General features: G+C 39.9%; 3 protein-coding genes across 3 annotated transcripts; 2 read left to right on the forward strand and 1 right to left on the reverse strand.

Moving 5' to 3' along the window:
• Window positions 1-6,567: 6,567 nt before the first annotated feature.
• On the forward strand, window positions 6,568-10,920 carry cpt2 (carnitine palmitoyltransferase 2). The gene is made up of 5 exons (XM_067513808.1): window positions 6,568-7,111; window positions 7,690-7,770; window positions 7,859-7,965; window positions 8,050-9,354; window positions 9,812-10,920. The coding sequence occupies exons 1-5, from the start codon at window positions 6,930-6,932 to the stop codon at window positions 10,141-10,143; spliced, it is 2,007 nt and encodes a 668-aa protein (XP_067369909.1). The 5' UTR covers window positions 6,568-6,929; the 3' UTR covers window positions 10,144-10,920.
• A 518-nt stretch (window positions 10,921-11,438) lies between these two features.
• Window positions 11,439-13,368, reverse strand: magoh (mago homolog, exon junction complex subunit). Its single transcript, XM_067513809.1, has 5 exons — window positions 13,168-13,368; window positions 12,763-12,821; window positions 12,159-12,269; window positions 11,742-11,824; window positions 11,439-11,656 (listed from the first exon to the last, which is right to left on the reverse strand). Exons 1-5 carry the CDS (start codon window positions 13,256-13,258, stop codon window positions 11,557-11,559), a joined length of 444 nt encoding a protein of 147 aa, XP_067369910.1. The 5' UTR covers window positions 13,259-13,368; the 3' UTR covers window positions 11,439-11,556.
• A 565-nt stretch (window positions 13,369-13,933) lies between these two features.
• aatf (apoptosis antagonizing transcription factor) lies at window positions 13,934-15,959 on the forward strand. The gene has a single exon (XM_067512546.1). The coding sequence runs from the start codon at window positions 14,012-14,014 to the stop codon at window positions 15,704-15,706; it is 1,695 nt and encodes a 564-aa protein (XP_067368647.1). The 5' UTR covers window positions 13,934-14,011; the 3' UTR covers window positions 15,707-15,959.
• Window positions 15,960-16,350: the final 391 nt, after the last annotated feature.

Here is a 16,350-nt window from a genome sequence, read left to right on the forward strand (position 1 = left end):
TTGTGTTGCTGATTGCAATAAGTTTTTATCACACTTTGTTTCCAAAGTTGAAAAAATTAGGGGTGGTATCTTTCAAAATCCGTCATTTCTGGATGTGGTCTGTTCTTATCGGAGCTCCCTGAACTATTTCTCTCCTTTTACACTGTCTAACCTACTACTACTCTCCTTTCAGCTTATCCCGTGAGTTCAGGGTCGCCACAGCGGATCATTGTCCGCATGTTGATTTGGCACAGTTTTTACGCCGGATGCCCTTCCTGACGCAACCCTCCCCAATTTCTACCGGGCTTGGACCGGCACTGCATCGCTGGGAAGGGGGGCTGTTAGGGGTTCAGGGTCTTGCCCAGGGACTGCACTTCGACATATAGCCAGGGCCGGGGATCAAACCACTCACCCTGTGGTCCATAGGCAACTGCCTTTACCAACTGAGCTATAGCCGCCCCTTTTTACACTGTCTAACCTACTTGTTACAATATCTCATATGAAAGCATCAACTAGTCCACTTGACATTATTCCAACAAAATTTTTACTGGAAGTGTTAGACTGCATAGCACCATGTTTGCTTATCATATTGAACAAATCACTAAGTATTGGTTGTGTCCCTGATTGTTTCAAAGTTGCCTGGATACAGCCCATTTTAAAGAAACCTGGTCTTGATTCGTCTACCTTGGACAGCTACCGCCCCATTTCCGAATTGCAATTTGTCTCTAAAACGCTAGAAAAATTGGTAACACAACAGTTGCTGACAGTTTTAGAAACAAATAGCAGTGTAAAAAGTTTCAATCAGGTTTCATCAAAAACTACAGCACAGAGACAGCTCTTCTACGTGTCACAAATGACCTTCTAATTAATGCTAGCGCTGTTGGATTTAAGTGCTGCATTTGACACAGTTGATGATAATATTCTGTTGGATGGACTGAGGCACTGGGTGGGTATATCGGGCACAGTGTTAAACTGGTTTGCTTCATATTTGTCCAGTAGGAAATCTTGTGTCTCCATTGACAATTATATGTCATCCCCCTCCCCCCTCTGAGTATGGTGTTCCCCAAGGATCCCAATTCTTTTCTCAATCTACCTGCTTCTACGGGGTGATGTTATACGCAGACATAATATTTTATTTCACTGTTATGCCGATGACACTCAGCTGTATCTCCATGTTACTCCCATGGACCATAGTAGGTAGTTCTCTACAAGACTGTATGTCTGATATTAGAAACTGGATGTCCTTCAATTAAATTCAAATAAATCAGAAATTCTTACTATTGGACCTCCAAATATTTCCAGTAATATACTCCCAGCCTTAGGGCTTTATCAAAATTTGTTAAGCCAGTTGCCAGAAATCTTGGTGTTTTGTTTGACTGCAACTTGAGCTTTGAGTATCACATAGTTAAACTAGTTCAGTCATGCTTTTATCATTTTAGGAACTTGCAAAAATCAGACCTAAATTTTAATGATGCTGAGAATATTATTCATGCTTTTATCTCCTATCACCTAGATTACTGCAATATTGTATTTTTCGCAATTCACCAGAAAGACTTAAAACGCCTACAAATTGTTCAGCAAATTGAACTCAGCAGCTCGGCTCCTGACCAAAATCGGGAAGTTCAGCCACAGTACTCCTTGTCTTGCATCTCTACATTGGCTCCCTGTTCATCTTAGGATAAATTTTAAGTTTTACTGATTACTTATAAATCACTGCATGGTTTTGTGCCATCCTATATTTCTGATATTTTGGTAAATGGTCTGCACTTATATAGCGCTTTTCTACCTACCTCAAAGCACTTTACACTGCTTCTTATTCACCCACTCACACTCACAATCACACACACACTCATACACCGATGGGGGAGCTGCTATACAGCTGGCCAACGCTCATCAGGAGCTTGGAGTTGTTAAGTTGGAGTTCAGTGTCTTGCTCAAGGACACTTCAACATGTGACTGGAGGAGGTGGGGATTGAACCAACAACTGTGAGATTGGTGGACAACCTCTCTACCTTTCTGCGCCCCTACTTTTAATTCCATATATGCCTTTATGAATTGTTGTCTGTTCCAACTTCCTGGTTAAAAACCAAGGGAGATAGAGCATTAAGACTCTAAAACTGTGGAATAACCTGCCTGAAGAAATCAGGCTCTCTGACTTAGTCTCATCTTTTAGGTCTCGTCTGAAAACACATTTTCATAGATTTGCTTTTCCTGAGATGTGAGATTCTTGTTTTAGTATAAATAGTATATGCTATCTATATAACTTGAACTTTGTGCTTTTTTTTTATTTTATATTCAACCAGATTTTATTTATTTAATTATCTTTATTTTCCTTTTTAATTTATAGCACTTTCTACTTTGTTTGATAAGTGCTTTATAAAAAATAAAGCTATTATTATATTATTATTATTATTATTATTATTATTATTGTTGTTGTTGTTGTTGTTGTTGTTATTATTATTATCATCATCATCAACTCTGTATTATGTTACTTCAATAAATAAATAAATTAGTCTCAGCAAATTTGTACTTTCCTTGAAAAAGGTTTCGTCATTAACTTATAGACCCTGATAAAGGTGGTTTTTATTATTAGTTCTGCCATCAGGTTGCTGTGTTTCAGGTGTTCTATATGTATTGTTACTTTCATGAGTTCATCACAGAGCCAAAAGGCCAAACCTTAAATCAAAACATAAAATACTTCCCATGTACCACCCATCTCAAGGTTTAGGTAAAAATGGGGGAGCTTCTAGTGTTAAAGATGATAAAGCATCAGCTTCTAACAGCTTCTAACCAAGACAGTCCCACTATGTCAGAGACCCGAACCTGAACTCTGCCCACCTTCTCTTTTTGACCCTCCTCGCACCAGTCTGCCTACTCACATGTTCTGGCCCCCACTCTTGTTTTCTCTGTCTCCCTCACTCTCCCCTCTTAGTTTACTAGGTCACCCTTAAACTATCTGTTTGTGTAGTTTCGGATTTCTTTCTGGCCGCCTTTATGTTTAGTGTTTTATTAGTCCATTCTTGTATGTTAGCCTCCTAGTTCACTCTTCACTCTGTATGTTTAGTCTCTAGTTCATTCTGCCCAGTTCATTTTTAGATTATTTGATTATTCTATTCGGTTAATTTCTCTCTGTTTTTGTTTTAGTTAATGTAGCTATTGATTTCCCACCGTTTATGTTTACTTCTCTTGATTTTAAGTTCATGTTGATTCTCCACTCCCTTTTGGAGGGATTTTTAGTTACCTCAGTTTCTGCTGACAATCTATGTTTAATCTAAACATGATAGGCATCTGATGAAGGTGGTGCTGTTATACAGACAGATAAGGATACAGTGGTAAGAAAAGTTAATGGCACATGGTGATGGTTTGCAATTTCCTGGTTTTCTGCATAAATAAGTCATGAAATGCAATCTGATATTCACCAAAGTTGCAATAACAAACTAAGTATTTCTAAGCTGACAAAACAGTCATAATCTTTTAAAAGCTTATTAAACATTTTTTTAATAACTGGTTTAACAGCCTTTGGATTAGACCCGTGCAATGTTCAGAAGACATTTTGGGCTATTCTTCCTTTACAGAACTGATTCGATTCAGTCATATTCTTAGGACCTCAGCTTTTAGGGGCTCTCGTGAGCTCATTCAAAAGCATTAATATTGGGTTGAGGTCTGGACCCTGACTGGGCGAATCCTAATTTGAAATGAATTTTGCATCTCTGAAGCCATTCTGCAGTGTTTAGGGTCATTGACCTGCTGCTTCACGCAGTTTTTTTTTCTGAGCTTCAGCTTGCAGACAGCGAGTAGCTTCTATGGCGAGTAGCTAAAGTACAGGATTCTCTCCATTTATAGAAGGTTTGTCTACTTGTGGACTGATGATTATGTAAAGCCTTTGTGATTACTCTGTAACCTTTTCCAGCTGCATCAAATCAACAACTCTTGATCGTAGGTCTTCTGAGATCTCTTGTTGTGAAGGAGGTCAACATAGCTCTACACCACACCATCATTCTTTTTTCATTGATTAGACCCCAGGTTTGCTAACACCTGACTCCAGTTGACATTTAATCACATCAGAAGTCTAGTGTTTTCATGACTTATCCCACCATCACATTGTATGTTTAATAGGTGTATTCAATAAAGACAAAAAAGATAATGACTGTTTTGACAGCTTAGAAATATTGTGCTTGTTGATATTTGTGACTTTGGTGAAGATAAATCCCATTAAAAGACCAATTTATGCAGAAAAGCAGGAAATTGCAAAGTGCCACTACTTGTTTTTGCTACTGTATGTTCATGTTGACACATTGACTTTTGGGATTTTTCTCATCAGCACATTAAATTTTAATGTCATTCAGTGACACAAGTTGAAGATACCATGATGGATGGACTATTGGAAATAATTGCTGCATGTCATATATTCAGACAGATATCAGCCAGTTTAACACAGTGTGGCCAAGAAGGCAGGACAACAACTGACAATGAAACATCAGTGGAGGTGGAAGCATCATAAAAATCTCATCAGGCTAATGGAAGTGGTTAAGTATATCTCACTCAATGCTGTTTTAAATGAGGCTGCCTGGGTGTAAGGGTGCTTCATATGGTGGCAGAGGGTAGTAGATGGGGGAGGACTCAAGGTTGAGCACCCAACTGAGGCTGGCTTTATCACTCTTCTGTCACAAATGATGGGCAGAGTTTCAAGCCATGGCAGACAATTCAGTGTGGTAATTTTAGTGAAAGCGCAGGTTTTAACTCAGACCACTGCTCAATGACCCAAAGGCCAGGAAAACATTGCCCTCTGCTGGGCAAATTACACCACATAACAACATGCTGAAAAGAGATGGTTTCCACGCCATCAATCTGTTAGATGTTTTGGGCTTCCTTTAATAATAGACATTTTACACGCAAGGAAATATCTCAATTAATAAAACTGCCACGTAATGACATTCATCATCCTCAGACAGAGCTTACTGTTCTTAGCTTCTGATCTTAAATACTTCAAACTGTCTTGTTTGAATTCCTGGGACTTGAAATCAAAAATAAATATATTTATCAATCACTGAATCAATAAAATACATTCAGATAGCAGTATATCAGGTGATATAACATTATATTGTACCCTAATCACATAAAATACACATTTTGATAAAGATGTGTTAAATTAAAAGATACATTAGGTATCAGGATATGAAGGAGAAGCAGATTGTACTGGTCTCTGGTTGGCAACATTGTATGTATAACATAAGTGATAAGAAGATGAAAGGAAGATCAGGAGGCTGAAGGGAAATGTGCGATTTATTAACGTTATGCACACAACACTTACAGCCAAGATTCACAGAGGATTTAATAAGGTCTCTACAACTTTAGCGAGATAATAAAAAGCTTGGAGCCTCAGCGTCTGCCTTAAATTATTTCACAAAGCAGGAGCAGTGTATCTTACAATCTCAGTATTTACTTTTAGGACCTGCAGCTGCAGCCAGTCTGTGGAACGTGTTTGATGAGCACCAGATCTCCCGGTAATAAGGGAGCATAAATAATCTGATCATTTTCTTTGTCAGCTTTATAAATAAACAGAAGAAAGTGGTTATTTCTTCTTAGATGAAGTCAAAGTCCACCCCGTGTTTTGATACAGAATGCAATGAGGTGTTGTAAATGACCCACCAGTTATACATTTAAATGTAGAGCTACACTCACTGGCCACTTTACAGGTACACCTGTATAATCTAATGCTATCGAGCTCTGCCATGTTTTTTACTTTTAAAATGTTAGAATTTCTCAGTTTTTAAGTTGAAACTGTTATAAATTCTACTCTCTGTGTATTGTCGATAGTGGGTAGTGGAGTTGTACTGGAGTGGATTATAAGAAAATTTGGTTCTGATGTTTTGGCCACCATATTGAAAGTAAATTAGGTCAACCATTAGATTGTACAGGTGTACCTGATAAAGTGGGCATACTTCCTTCTTCCATATGTTTTTGACGCCTAAATACTTTCAACTAGAAACACTGTAAAAATTACAAAACATTCTGCTTATAAAGGAAATTATCGTTCGTCTACAGCTTTTTAATATCTTTATACTTTTTTAGGCTAACTGGCTTTTAAATTTGCCTAACCGGTATAAAAGGAAGCGACATTTCGTTTCAGCTATTTTGGCAAAAGCAAAACTTTCAGCTATTTCATTAAAAACAGTTCAGCTTTATTTTGGCTCTGCTTGAAAAATCCTTTCCGGAAGCACTCATAGTTCATATATTTTTTTTTTTGGAAATGCTAGTTTAGACTGTATAATTAGACTAGTTCGGTGTCAATGATAATAGTATGCATGTTGTTAAAGCCAACACATTTTGTAATAATTTACAAATAAATATTAATATTGTGCAATACTAAACAAATACACTGAGGATTCTTAAAAGGGGCAGAAAGTGGAAATTATTCTGGCCAAAGATATGGATATTACATCGTTGTAAAGGCAAGACTACCTCATTTTGAGCTCTGAATATATATATATAAAGATCAAAAGTAGCTCGGAATATTTATTAAATATTTCTTGAAGCTCTTACTTCATTCATTCATTTAATTTATTTGAACGGAAGGAGTAGTCACGTGACCGGCATTGCTGGTCAAACTTCCTGTTGTCGTTTCAGTTGTTTTATTGATTTCATTTGCTCTTAAATATAATGACACGGATTTTTCAATAAGTCTGAGTTATTTTTTTTTTTATATATGTCATACAAATGTATCCTTAAGCAAAGGCACCCAAGTGTCAAGCTAATTTTGCACAGGAGCTAAGGAAATTTGTCTGCTAATGCTAGTGACTGTAGGTTCACTGGCTCCCACACGTACTGTAGCTAAGTTATGGTGACAGTCGCGACCCGGACCTGTCTTTAGTTCTTTCCTTTGTCTCTTAGCTTCCATTATTAGCTCTGCTCGTTAACGTCCGGCACTCGGTTTTCTTTCTGGTGGCACAATGGCCGGTTTGCTTTCAGTGCAATGTGTCGCCTCCGTCAAAAAATGTGGAAGTCTAATGCATTTAAGGACGGTTGCTCTGGGGGTCGGTGCGCGAAACTACAGCAGCAAAACGGCGTCTTCAAGCGAGTATTTGCACCAAAGTGTGGTTCCGACGATGCATTATCAGAAGAGTTTACCCAGGTAACTTAAGGTGCCAAGGGGGAATTTTATCTAATGCTTAAGATTTTGTCAAATTTTCCTAACTTATGGTTTTAAATGCAAAATACTGTTGGTAAAATGTGAATCTAACTTACAATTTACGTGTTAAACAGATGTAGCAAAGGGGTTTAAATATGACCCATTGTAAAGTAGATGAATGTAGGTGAAAGTGCGCAAATGGCTTAAGCTCGGTGGCCACTAGGGGGCGGTCACCTTTCAGAAAGGTTTACAGGCTTGTTAAAGGGTAAAATCCCAGTTTATGGCCTTTAAAAATGCAATTTAGCCTTTGCCTAGTGGTAGAGATGAGGGCAAAAATTGATTCCACTGAGGTGCAGTGGAAGGATAAATAAAAAGATAAATTGTGCTGAAGAAACTGATTGAAAGTGCAATATGCCGATATGTTTTAAAGAACAGTATGAAGTGGAGGCATAATTACTGCAAGCAAAATTTGTTTCATTGTTCGTAAGAACACGTCGCTGCTGTTTAAAGGCACTTAAATAATTGTGAACCTACCCGTTTAATGCTATTCTTTTATCAAATCTTGTACATTTTTTTTTTAGGTTACCTGTACCAAAACTGGAGGATACTATCAGGAAGTATTTAGCTGCTCAGAGGCCTCTGTTGGATGATGACCAGTTCAAGTATGTTTTAACAGTTAATGCAACATTTTATTTCACTAGTTGACACACAGTGGTCGTTGTCAACGTTTCATTGTCTGTGTGTCCACAGAACGACAGAGAAAATTGCAAAGGATTTCGAGAGTGGTGTGGGGACACAACTACATGAAGAACTAGTAACTCAGGATAAAACCAATAAACACACAAGCTACATCTCAGGTGAGTGGGCCACTCTGTGGATTGTTACGATGCAATTGAGTATCTGAAATGCAAGACATCGCTAATGAATCACGTGTCCTCCAGGACCATGGTTTGACATGTACCTGTGCGCACGCGACTCTGTGGTGCTGAACTTCAACCCTTTCATGTCCTTCAATCCTGACCCAAAGAAAGAGTACAATGACCAGCTTATACGCGCGACCAACATGGTGTGTTCAGCAGTGCGCTTCATGAAAACCCTGCGTGCTGGGCTACTGGAGCCAGAGGTTTTCCATCTTAACCCAGCGAAAAGCGACACAGACGGCTTCAAAAAGTTCATCCGCTGGGTTCCCTCCTCTCTGTCTTGGTATGGAGCCTACATGGTAAATGCTTACCCCCTAGATATGTCACAGTACTTTCGCCTTTTCAACTCCACTCGGATTCCAAAGCGTGGTCGAGATGAGCTCTTCACCGAAGAGAAGGGCCGCCATCTGCTGGTTATGAGGAAAGGCAACATGTACGTGTTTGACATCATAGACAGGGATGGGAATTTGGTGACGCCGGGAGAGATCCAGTCCCACTTGAAGTACATTTTATCTGACCCGACGCCAGCGCCTGCCTTTCCCCTTGGGGTTCTGACCAGTGAGAACAGGGATGTGTGGGCTGGGCTGAGGGACAAACTGATAGCAGCTGGAAACGCAGAGGATTTGAGGACTGTTGATAGTGCCATTTTCTGTCTCTGCCTCGATGATGAGAGCATGAGGGATCACATTCAGATCTCCCACAACATGCTGCATGGTGATGGCTGCAATCGCTGGTACGACAAGTCCTTCAGCATCATTCTCACCAAAGATGGACAGGCAGCCATCAATTTCGAGCACTCCTGGGGTGACGGCGTAGCTGTGCTCCGCTTTCAGAATGAGATCTTCAAGGACACAACGGAACAACCGCTAGTACACCCCGGCTCTACTGCCGCTGCTGTGGATTCAGCCTCAGCTGTGCGCAGACTGCACTTCAACCTTGACAGTGAGCTGCAGGCCGGCATCAAACAAGCCAAGGCGAACTTCGATGGAGCTGTGTCAAAACTCACCATTGATGCCATGGAGTTCAAGAAAGGAGGGAAGGAACGTTTGAAAAAGAGCAAGTTGAGTCCGGATGCTATCGCCCAACTGGCTTTTCAGATGGGCTTCCTGAAGCAGTACGGACAGACTGTAGCCACGTACGAGTCCTGTAGTACAGCAGCGTTTAAGCATGGCCGCACAGAGACCATCCGACCAGCTACCATACACACCAAACAATGTTCACACGCTTTCGTTTTCCAACGAGGACAACACAGTGTCGAGCAGCTGGGGGCCATGCTTAATGAGTGTTCTAAATATCATGGGCAGCTGACCAAGGAAGCAGCTATGGGTGTGTATAAGACATTTACGCATTTATTTTAAACCATGAAGGTAATTTTCATTTGCAGCCATGACACTGCAATATGTTCATCTGATTGTAATTTCATTCAGTAAGTCACTAAGCTTTTGGTCACTTATTAACAGGAAGGATTCTTCAGGTTTGACTAGATTAGGAATAGTTCCAGAGTCCAGATGAGAAGTGTAAATGTATACAGGGTGGTCTAGTCAAAGTCTGGACTTAAATTAGCTATTAGGTTCAGGGGGCAATAGATTTTTTTGTTTAGTGTTGTCTTAGTTGTGTTTGACAATATCAGAAGATTTTAAAACAAAGCTACATTTAGGTAATTCTCTGCTTTGTGACGTGTTCTTGGGGCTGCTTCACCACCATTCAGCTCTAAGCACACACACTCTTTGACCTACTTCACTAACCACTTTTTTTTTTTTTTTCTTTTCATTTCTCTCACAAGGCCAAGGTTTTGACCGTCACCTATTTGCCATGCGGTATCTGGCCAACTCAAAGGGTCAGCCTCTGCACGGTCTGTATACTGACCCCGCTTATCTGGCCATCAACCACAACATCCTCTCCACTAGCACCCTCACCAGTCCAGCTGTCAACCTTGGCGGCTTTGCCCCAGTGGTGCCTGATGGGTTTGGCGTTGGCTATGGTGTCCACGATGACTGGATCGGCTGCAATGTCTCCAGCTATCCAGCACGCAATGTCCATGAATTCCTGCAGTGTGTCCATGAATCTTTGGAAGACATTTTCTCTGTCCTGGAGGGGAAGTCGGTAAAGAAATGACCAGGTGTGTTGGCATCAGCACATAGAAAAAAAAAAATAACAGTAAGCCCAGACATCGCTCCCAGATCCTGGTCAGTTGATGCGCATCTCTGCATAAAAATGCATAAAGTGAGATGAATCATATATTCATTCATCACAGGAGACTGAAAGAATCACGGTGCATAGATTTTACATTTTTGAGGTAATAAATGGTGAGGGGCACAGATGGAAAGTTTCTTTTGAGGGGATTTTAGAATAAGTATAAACTTATGATTTATAACTGAAATGATATGAAGCAGCGGTTGTTATCTTATAAAAAGATAGTTTCTTATCTGAACATCAATTGACACAAACCCTATATAATGGTCTAATGGAGTAACATCTCCAACTTAAACAGAATTGCTAACTTCAGCTCTCTTTAATCCATTGTCATATTCGGTTGTGTCCTGGTTTTCTTAGATATCACTCTTCATCTGTGTTTATAGATGAATTGACCAGCTAGACGCTAGCAGTGTATTGTAGTCTAAGGTAAAGATGTAAAATGTTAGCTGTGTTCTTTAGTTACGTAGTAAAGAAGTGTGAGCTGAGATGGAGAGGGCTTTTCAAAAAAAATGTATTCGGTTAGACTTTTCTGGATGCAGAATTTCTTTACCATACACACAACAGTTATGGAGACAAACGCTGTGCCATTTCAAAATGATGTGAACTTCTACCAGAGCGTTTAATATCACTGTTATTCATTTACAGCCTTATTGATGTGGTTGAATGTATTTTGAAATTAAACTTAATTTAATTGCAGTTGCTTCATTATTTGGTAAATGATTTGAAGGTTTAAGTCCTTCTTGACACTTAACTTGTGATGTCCTGTCACTAAAACCAGTAGGGCACCTTTTGAACATATTCTCTCAGAATACACTGGACACTTCCTAAGTGTATTCACCGTCTACCAGTTTGCATTTTAAACTTTAAATTCTGCTGCTTCAAGGTTTGGCTTCCAAATGTATTAGTGTAATCCAACCCAGACTATGGAACAAACTACCAGGTAATCTGACATCCATAACTAGTGACTGATATTTAAACATAACATTTTTCATTTTGCCAAATTAGTTTTTGTTTTACTTTTTTGGTACTTAATCTTTGTTTGATCAAGATTTTATAACTCCTAAGTAGTTTTTTCTGCTCGTAAAACACCTTGCGTTACTACTGTAGCTGCAATTACAGTATTCTACAATTCTAGGCAAATTTTGATTTGACTGTATATTTAGGGGAAAAGATACTTCATGTGAACTTCAAACAAGTAACTCTGGGCAAAGCAGTGAGTTTTCACGCCCTTTATTTAAAATAAAAAAAATCCACCAAAAGCAAATGTACAAATGCGGTAGTTCAACAACAGAAACATCAGCTTAATCAATTTAAATAAGCAAAATCCACAGTTTAGATTGGCTTGATCTTGAAGTGTAGACCAATGAGACTGAAGACGAGACATTTCAGATCTTGCACCAGGTAATAGAACACACGAAGACCTTCAGGGTCCCTGGAACACAATCAGTTTTAGAGTTAGTGTCCTTTTATCAGGGACATCTAACACTTCATTCACAACTCTTCGATGTGATACTCACTTTGACTGGTTGACATCAATCAAAGAGCCAATTTTGGAAGTTGTAAATGAAATGTGCTCATCTCCAATGACAATCTCCAGTTCCTGAGAAAATTGGAGAAAAAAAAACAAGCCACTTGTTAACATCTGATGAATAATAGAAACAATAGCAATGGATTGACCAAATAAGAAAACTAGTGGATGTGCTGTCAAAACTTGTGTCCATATTGAAATCATATTGTATCATAACACCATGATTTAATTTTATGAACAACAAATATACTTACACTCCATAGTACAAAAGTTTCTCTAATAAGGTCTCCAAATCTTACATATTCAATTTTGTTTTAAAGAAAAAAGTCACACTATAGACAATTACAAAAACAGGGGTCAACATGCAAAACAATAGAGTCACTGGCGTTGAAATAGAGCCACAAACCTGTCTGCCAACTCTGTCAGGTGGTGGCCACAGTGCATCATCTTCCTTGGTGATCTCACTGTCATCAATGATCCTCTTCAGCTCCTCCATCACACTCTTATGAACATATGCCTGTGTTGGTAAACACAAGACATGTGAACCAGGTTAGACATTTAGACTTGTATTTACCACACAAATATGATGTGAGAGTCAGTATAATCTATATTATTTTACTGTGACAGTATAATCTATATTATCTTAATGTGACAGTATAATCTATATTATTTTACTGTGACAGTATAATCTATATTATCTTACTGTGATGGTATGCATTTAAAATTACACAGGATTCATAGTTATAGCTGACAATTAATTATTGTCAACCACCACTATAAATGACCACAACGACCCGCTATTATTAAACTAATTTTTATGTAGAAACTTGCTAAGACCAAAATCTGATTAAGTTATTGAAGACAAATATAAGCAAAAGATATTATACTGATGATAATACTGCCTCTATACTATAGCAATGAAACTAAAATACACAAATTGCCAAACAAACCCAACAAGCGTGGCCTATTTTGGACAACTACAACAAAAATTGTTTATTATAATAAACTACCTCTTTTCTGATCATGACGTCATTCTTGTAGTTGCTGTTGTTTGCATACCTCAATTTACCTGGAAGAAAAAAATAAGGGTAGAGAATTTTAGAAACGATGCATCACATTAGCAAATATCGTCACCATTTCTAAAGCATTGTTTAGAAACAATGCATCACACTAGCAAATATCGTCACCATCCACAGTCCTCGTAGCGCTTATACAAGGTACTTTACGATTATTATGTTTATGAGAAATGTATTGTAAGGCAATAATTCAATCTAAACATGATCATATAATGGAAAGCAAGGAGTGAATTTGGCGCTACCAACTCGTTTCGAGTACGCTGCGGCCTACCCGCTTCCGACTGGCTAACGATGTTAGCTTACGCGCAGAGCTGCTAATTAATGTGCATTACTACCTACCGTCAGGTCTGAATTCAAATTCCAGGAACTCGTGTCCAAACTTCCCCTTGTGCCCAACGTAGTATCTCAAATAAAAATCACTTGTGGACATCTTTACTATCCAGAAACTACTAATTCTGGTAAAGTTTTCGAAATGCCACTGGGTCCCCAAGAGCAGCTCAGAACCTCGCCAGTCGTGTACGCAGGCGTAGAGGAAGTGTGTCGGATTATGTCTTTGCTGCCCCGATATTTGCCTTTGAGGAACCTCTGATTCAGAGTTAAGTGTATCATTGCCGTCCCTTCGGCGCATTAATACACAATTTAAGACCCCACATTTATCTTTTATAATCCTTCTGGGAAAAAACGTTAGGCCCATATATAATAATAATTTGATTTTTACATAAATCGCCTTATTATCCTAGCTAAAATATCTTGTGCCTTGTTTTTTTCTTACCGTAGAATCTAAAAGAACTACTTCAGTTTTAATATGTTATAATAATATCTTTACATATGCATACATCACAATAACAGAGAATTTTCCTTAGTTTTTACACTCTTATTGTTATTCTGGTAAAATGTTAACATTCTTTGTCATCTAAATGTATTTCCTTATTCTAACTTTTAATTTTGGTTATATTTTGTTTTCCTATGTTTTCTAAATTAATTTTGTTATAATTGAGGTTTTTCTCTGCACATTTCTGCAATAACGCAAAGATTATTTGTAAAAGCGTTTGCCTTAAAGACATTACCCGGTGAAATAATACCCATTACTTTAATCGTCGTCGCATTTAACCAACGTCATCATCTTCCGCGCCGATCCACTGCTCTTGTACTCTTCACGTGTTTCAGTTATATACCTTTAGCCATGGCGACCTCATTTTCTCAAGAGCTTGAGGATCTGTTAAATCCTTTGCCTAAATTTGCGGATCCAGAAGATGACGATGACGAAGCGACCAAAGCCAGAGTCATCGACAGATTCAATGAGGACGACAATGAAGAAGAGCTCGGTCTCAGTTCCTTGCGAAAACAAAACACATCTCTCCTCTTAGACACAGATAGACGCTACGTGGGGAAGGTAGTCTCACGTAAGCAGCTTTTGATGGATACTGGGGGATCTGGTGAGGAGGATGAGGATGACGAGGAAGAGGAGCACGACGAGGAGTGCAGCATCGAAGAGGCAGAAAAAGATGAAGAGGATTCTGAAGGGGGAGAAGAGGCTAATGAGTATGAGGAACATTATTTAGAAGATACTGATGAAGAGGAGGAAAAGATTTTGGGCAGTGATGTACAACTAGATGCAAAAGTGGCATCTAGCATGAAGTGTGCTGACATCACCTTCCCTCAGGGATTGGACTTTCACAAACTGACAGAGGGCATGGATGACCTAGGAGTGAGCGAAGAAGATGATGATAGCGGTGAGGAGGCTGAAGGCAGTGATGAAGATGAAAGCTCTGATGAGGATGAAGTGGAGGGTGAGGAGGATGAGAATGATGGAACTGTTCGTACATTTTCCCGAGATAAAGTTGATGAGGAGGTGGAGAAGGGGAAGGCTGTGAAGAGCCAGCTGGCTCTGTGGGACCAGCTGCTTGAAGGCAGAATTAAAATCCAAAAAGCTCTAGCAACAGCCAACCAGCTTCCACAACCACAGACTTTGCCAGAGTTCAAGAGAAGTGGGGGGGTTGAGTTTGCAGGGGCAATGAAGGACACCCACAAGGCTTTAAAAGCTCTTCAGAGGTCCCTGCTGGAACTGCATGATCAGCTGCTGTACCAGAGCCCAGACACAAGGATCATTGCTCTCGGGAATACAGGAGCTCAGAGTGATGATGAGGAGATGGTCAGTGATGCCGAGGGGCCTACGCGGGTGGAGGTGGTGCCTAAACGGAAACTGGAAATGGCAGAGTACCCAGACTTCATGGCCAAACGTTTTGCAGCTTTCCAACCTTACTGCACCACCACGCTGCAGAAGTGGCACGACAAAACCAGGCTGACAATGGGCAAGAGCAGCAAGGGGTTTGGGGCATTTGAAAGGAACATATTGACCCAAGTGGAACAGGTGCTGATGGACAAGGAGAGGCTGGTGCGGCGCACTCAGACCCGCCGCTCGGAATACAGAATCCTGGGGAAAAAAGAAACCTCTGCCTTCACCTCTGACCTTGTAGCCAACGATGGAGAGGAGGCTGTGGACCATCTGAAATCCAACACACATCTCAAAGATCTGGACGAGGACATATTTGATGACGACGATTTCTACCACCAGCTACTCCGAGAGCTTATTGAGCGCAAGACGAGTGCAGCCGATCCCAACGACCAGGTGTCTATGGGCAGGCAGTGGCTAGCCATCCAAAAACTGCGCAGCAAGATTAAGAAGAAGGTGGATACCAAAGCCAGTAAAGGGCGTAAGGTCCGATTCCACATCCACAGTAAGCTGGTCAATTTTATGGCACCTATTGACCATAGCTCAATTGGCGATGAGGCACGTAACGAACTGTATCGTGGCCTCTTTGGTCAAAACTCCTCAGTCAGAGAGTATGTAGAGCACAGCCTAGATAACAGGGAATAAACTACGAAGTGCCTTCACTTCATACCAAGGAATGAGGCCAAGCAGCACTTTGGATTGGGACGCAGGCTGCTCTCCTTCAGGAGAAGCTCTTCTGACTAGTTGGACAGTTATTTCGCTCCCACTGTGCACAGACAGTAAATATTTTTGATACTGAGTAACATTTTCTGAATGTGATGTAATTGAACTATGTCATCTGTATTTCAAACATAGTGAGTGCACTATATGATAAAAAGATTTTTCTTCTGGCACAAGTCTCAGGTGGTTCGAGTGTTTACTTCTTTAGCACAGTTTAGACTGAAAGTATATTTTGTGATTGCCAACTATACTCTAGGCAGATGAGGCAAAATATATTAAAAAGTACATTTAAGTTTGTATATAGCATTTTTGTTTTGTTGTTTGAGATGTTTGTGTCGCTACAGCAGCTACAACTTCGTCTGCAATTCATTTTCCTCCTGCTGTGAGCTTCACTGGTTCAAACCCCGGCCCTGGCTATATGTCAAAGTGTCTCTGGGCAAGACACTGAACCCTTAACAGCCCATTCCCCTCCCCAGACGTGGAGTGCAGGTCCAAGCCAGGCAGAAATTGCCAAAAGGAAAAAGGATATTCACTTTTCCAGTGTCAGCGCACCACAGTCTGAAACCGAA

The sequence above is a fragment of the Channa argus genome, chromosome 8, assembly GCF_033026475.1.
Source record: "Channa argus isolate prfri chromosome 8, Channa argus male v1.0, whole genome shotgun sequence".
In the NCBI taxonomy this organism is placed as follows: domain Eukaryota; kingdom Metazoa; phylum Chordata; class Actinopteri; order Anabantiformes; family Channidae; genus Channa; species Channa argus.

Bases quoted from the DNA above. Each gene is read 5' to 3' on its own strand.
- cpt2 (XM_067513808.1), top strand. From the start codon at position 6,930: ATGGCCGGTTTGCTTTCAGTGCAATGTGTCGCCTCCGTCAAAAAATGT. The intron at 7,966-8,049 runs GTGAGTGGGCCA...CGTGTCCTCCAG, and splicing joins ACACACAAGCTACATCTCAG to GACCATGGTTTGACATGTAC. The intron at 9,355-9,811 runs GTGTGTATAAGA...TTCTCTCACAAG, and splicing joins GACCAAGGAAGCAGCTATGG to GCCAAGGTTTTGACCGTCAC.
- magoh (XM_067513809.1), bottom strand. From the start codon at position 13,258: ATGTCCACAAGTGATTTTTATTTGAGATACTACGTTGGGCACAAGGGG. The intron at 11,825-12,158 runs GTTTGTGGCTCT...CAATTTTCTCAG, and splicing joins CTGACAGAGTTGGCAGACAG to GAACTGGAGATTGTCATTGG. The intron at 11,657-11,741 runs GTGAGTATCACA...ATTGTGTTCCAG, and splicing joins ATTGATGTCAACCAGTCAAA to GGACCCTGAAGGTCTTCGTG.
- aatf (XM_067512546.1), top strand. From the start codon at position 14,012: ATGGCGACCTCATTTTCTCAAGAGCTTGAGGATCTGTTAAATCCTTTG.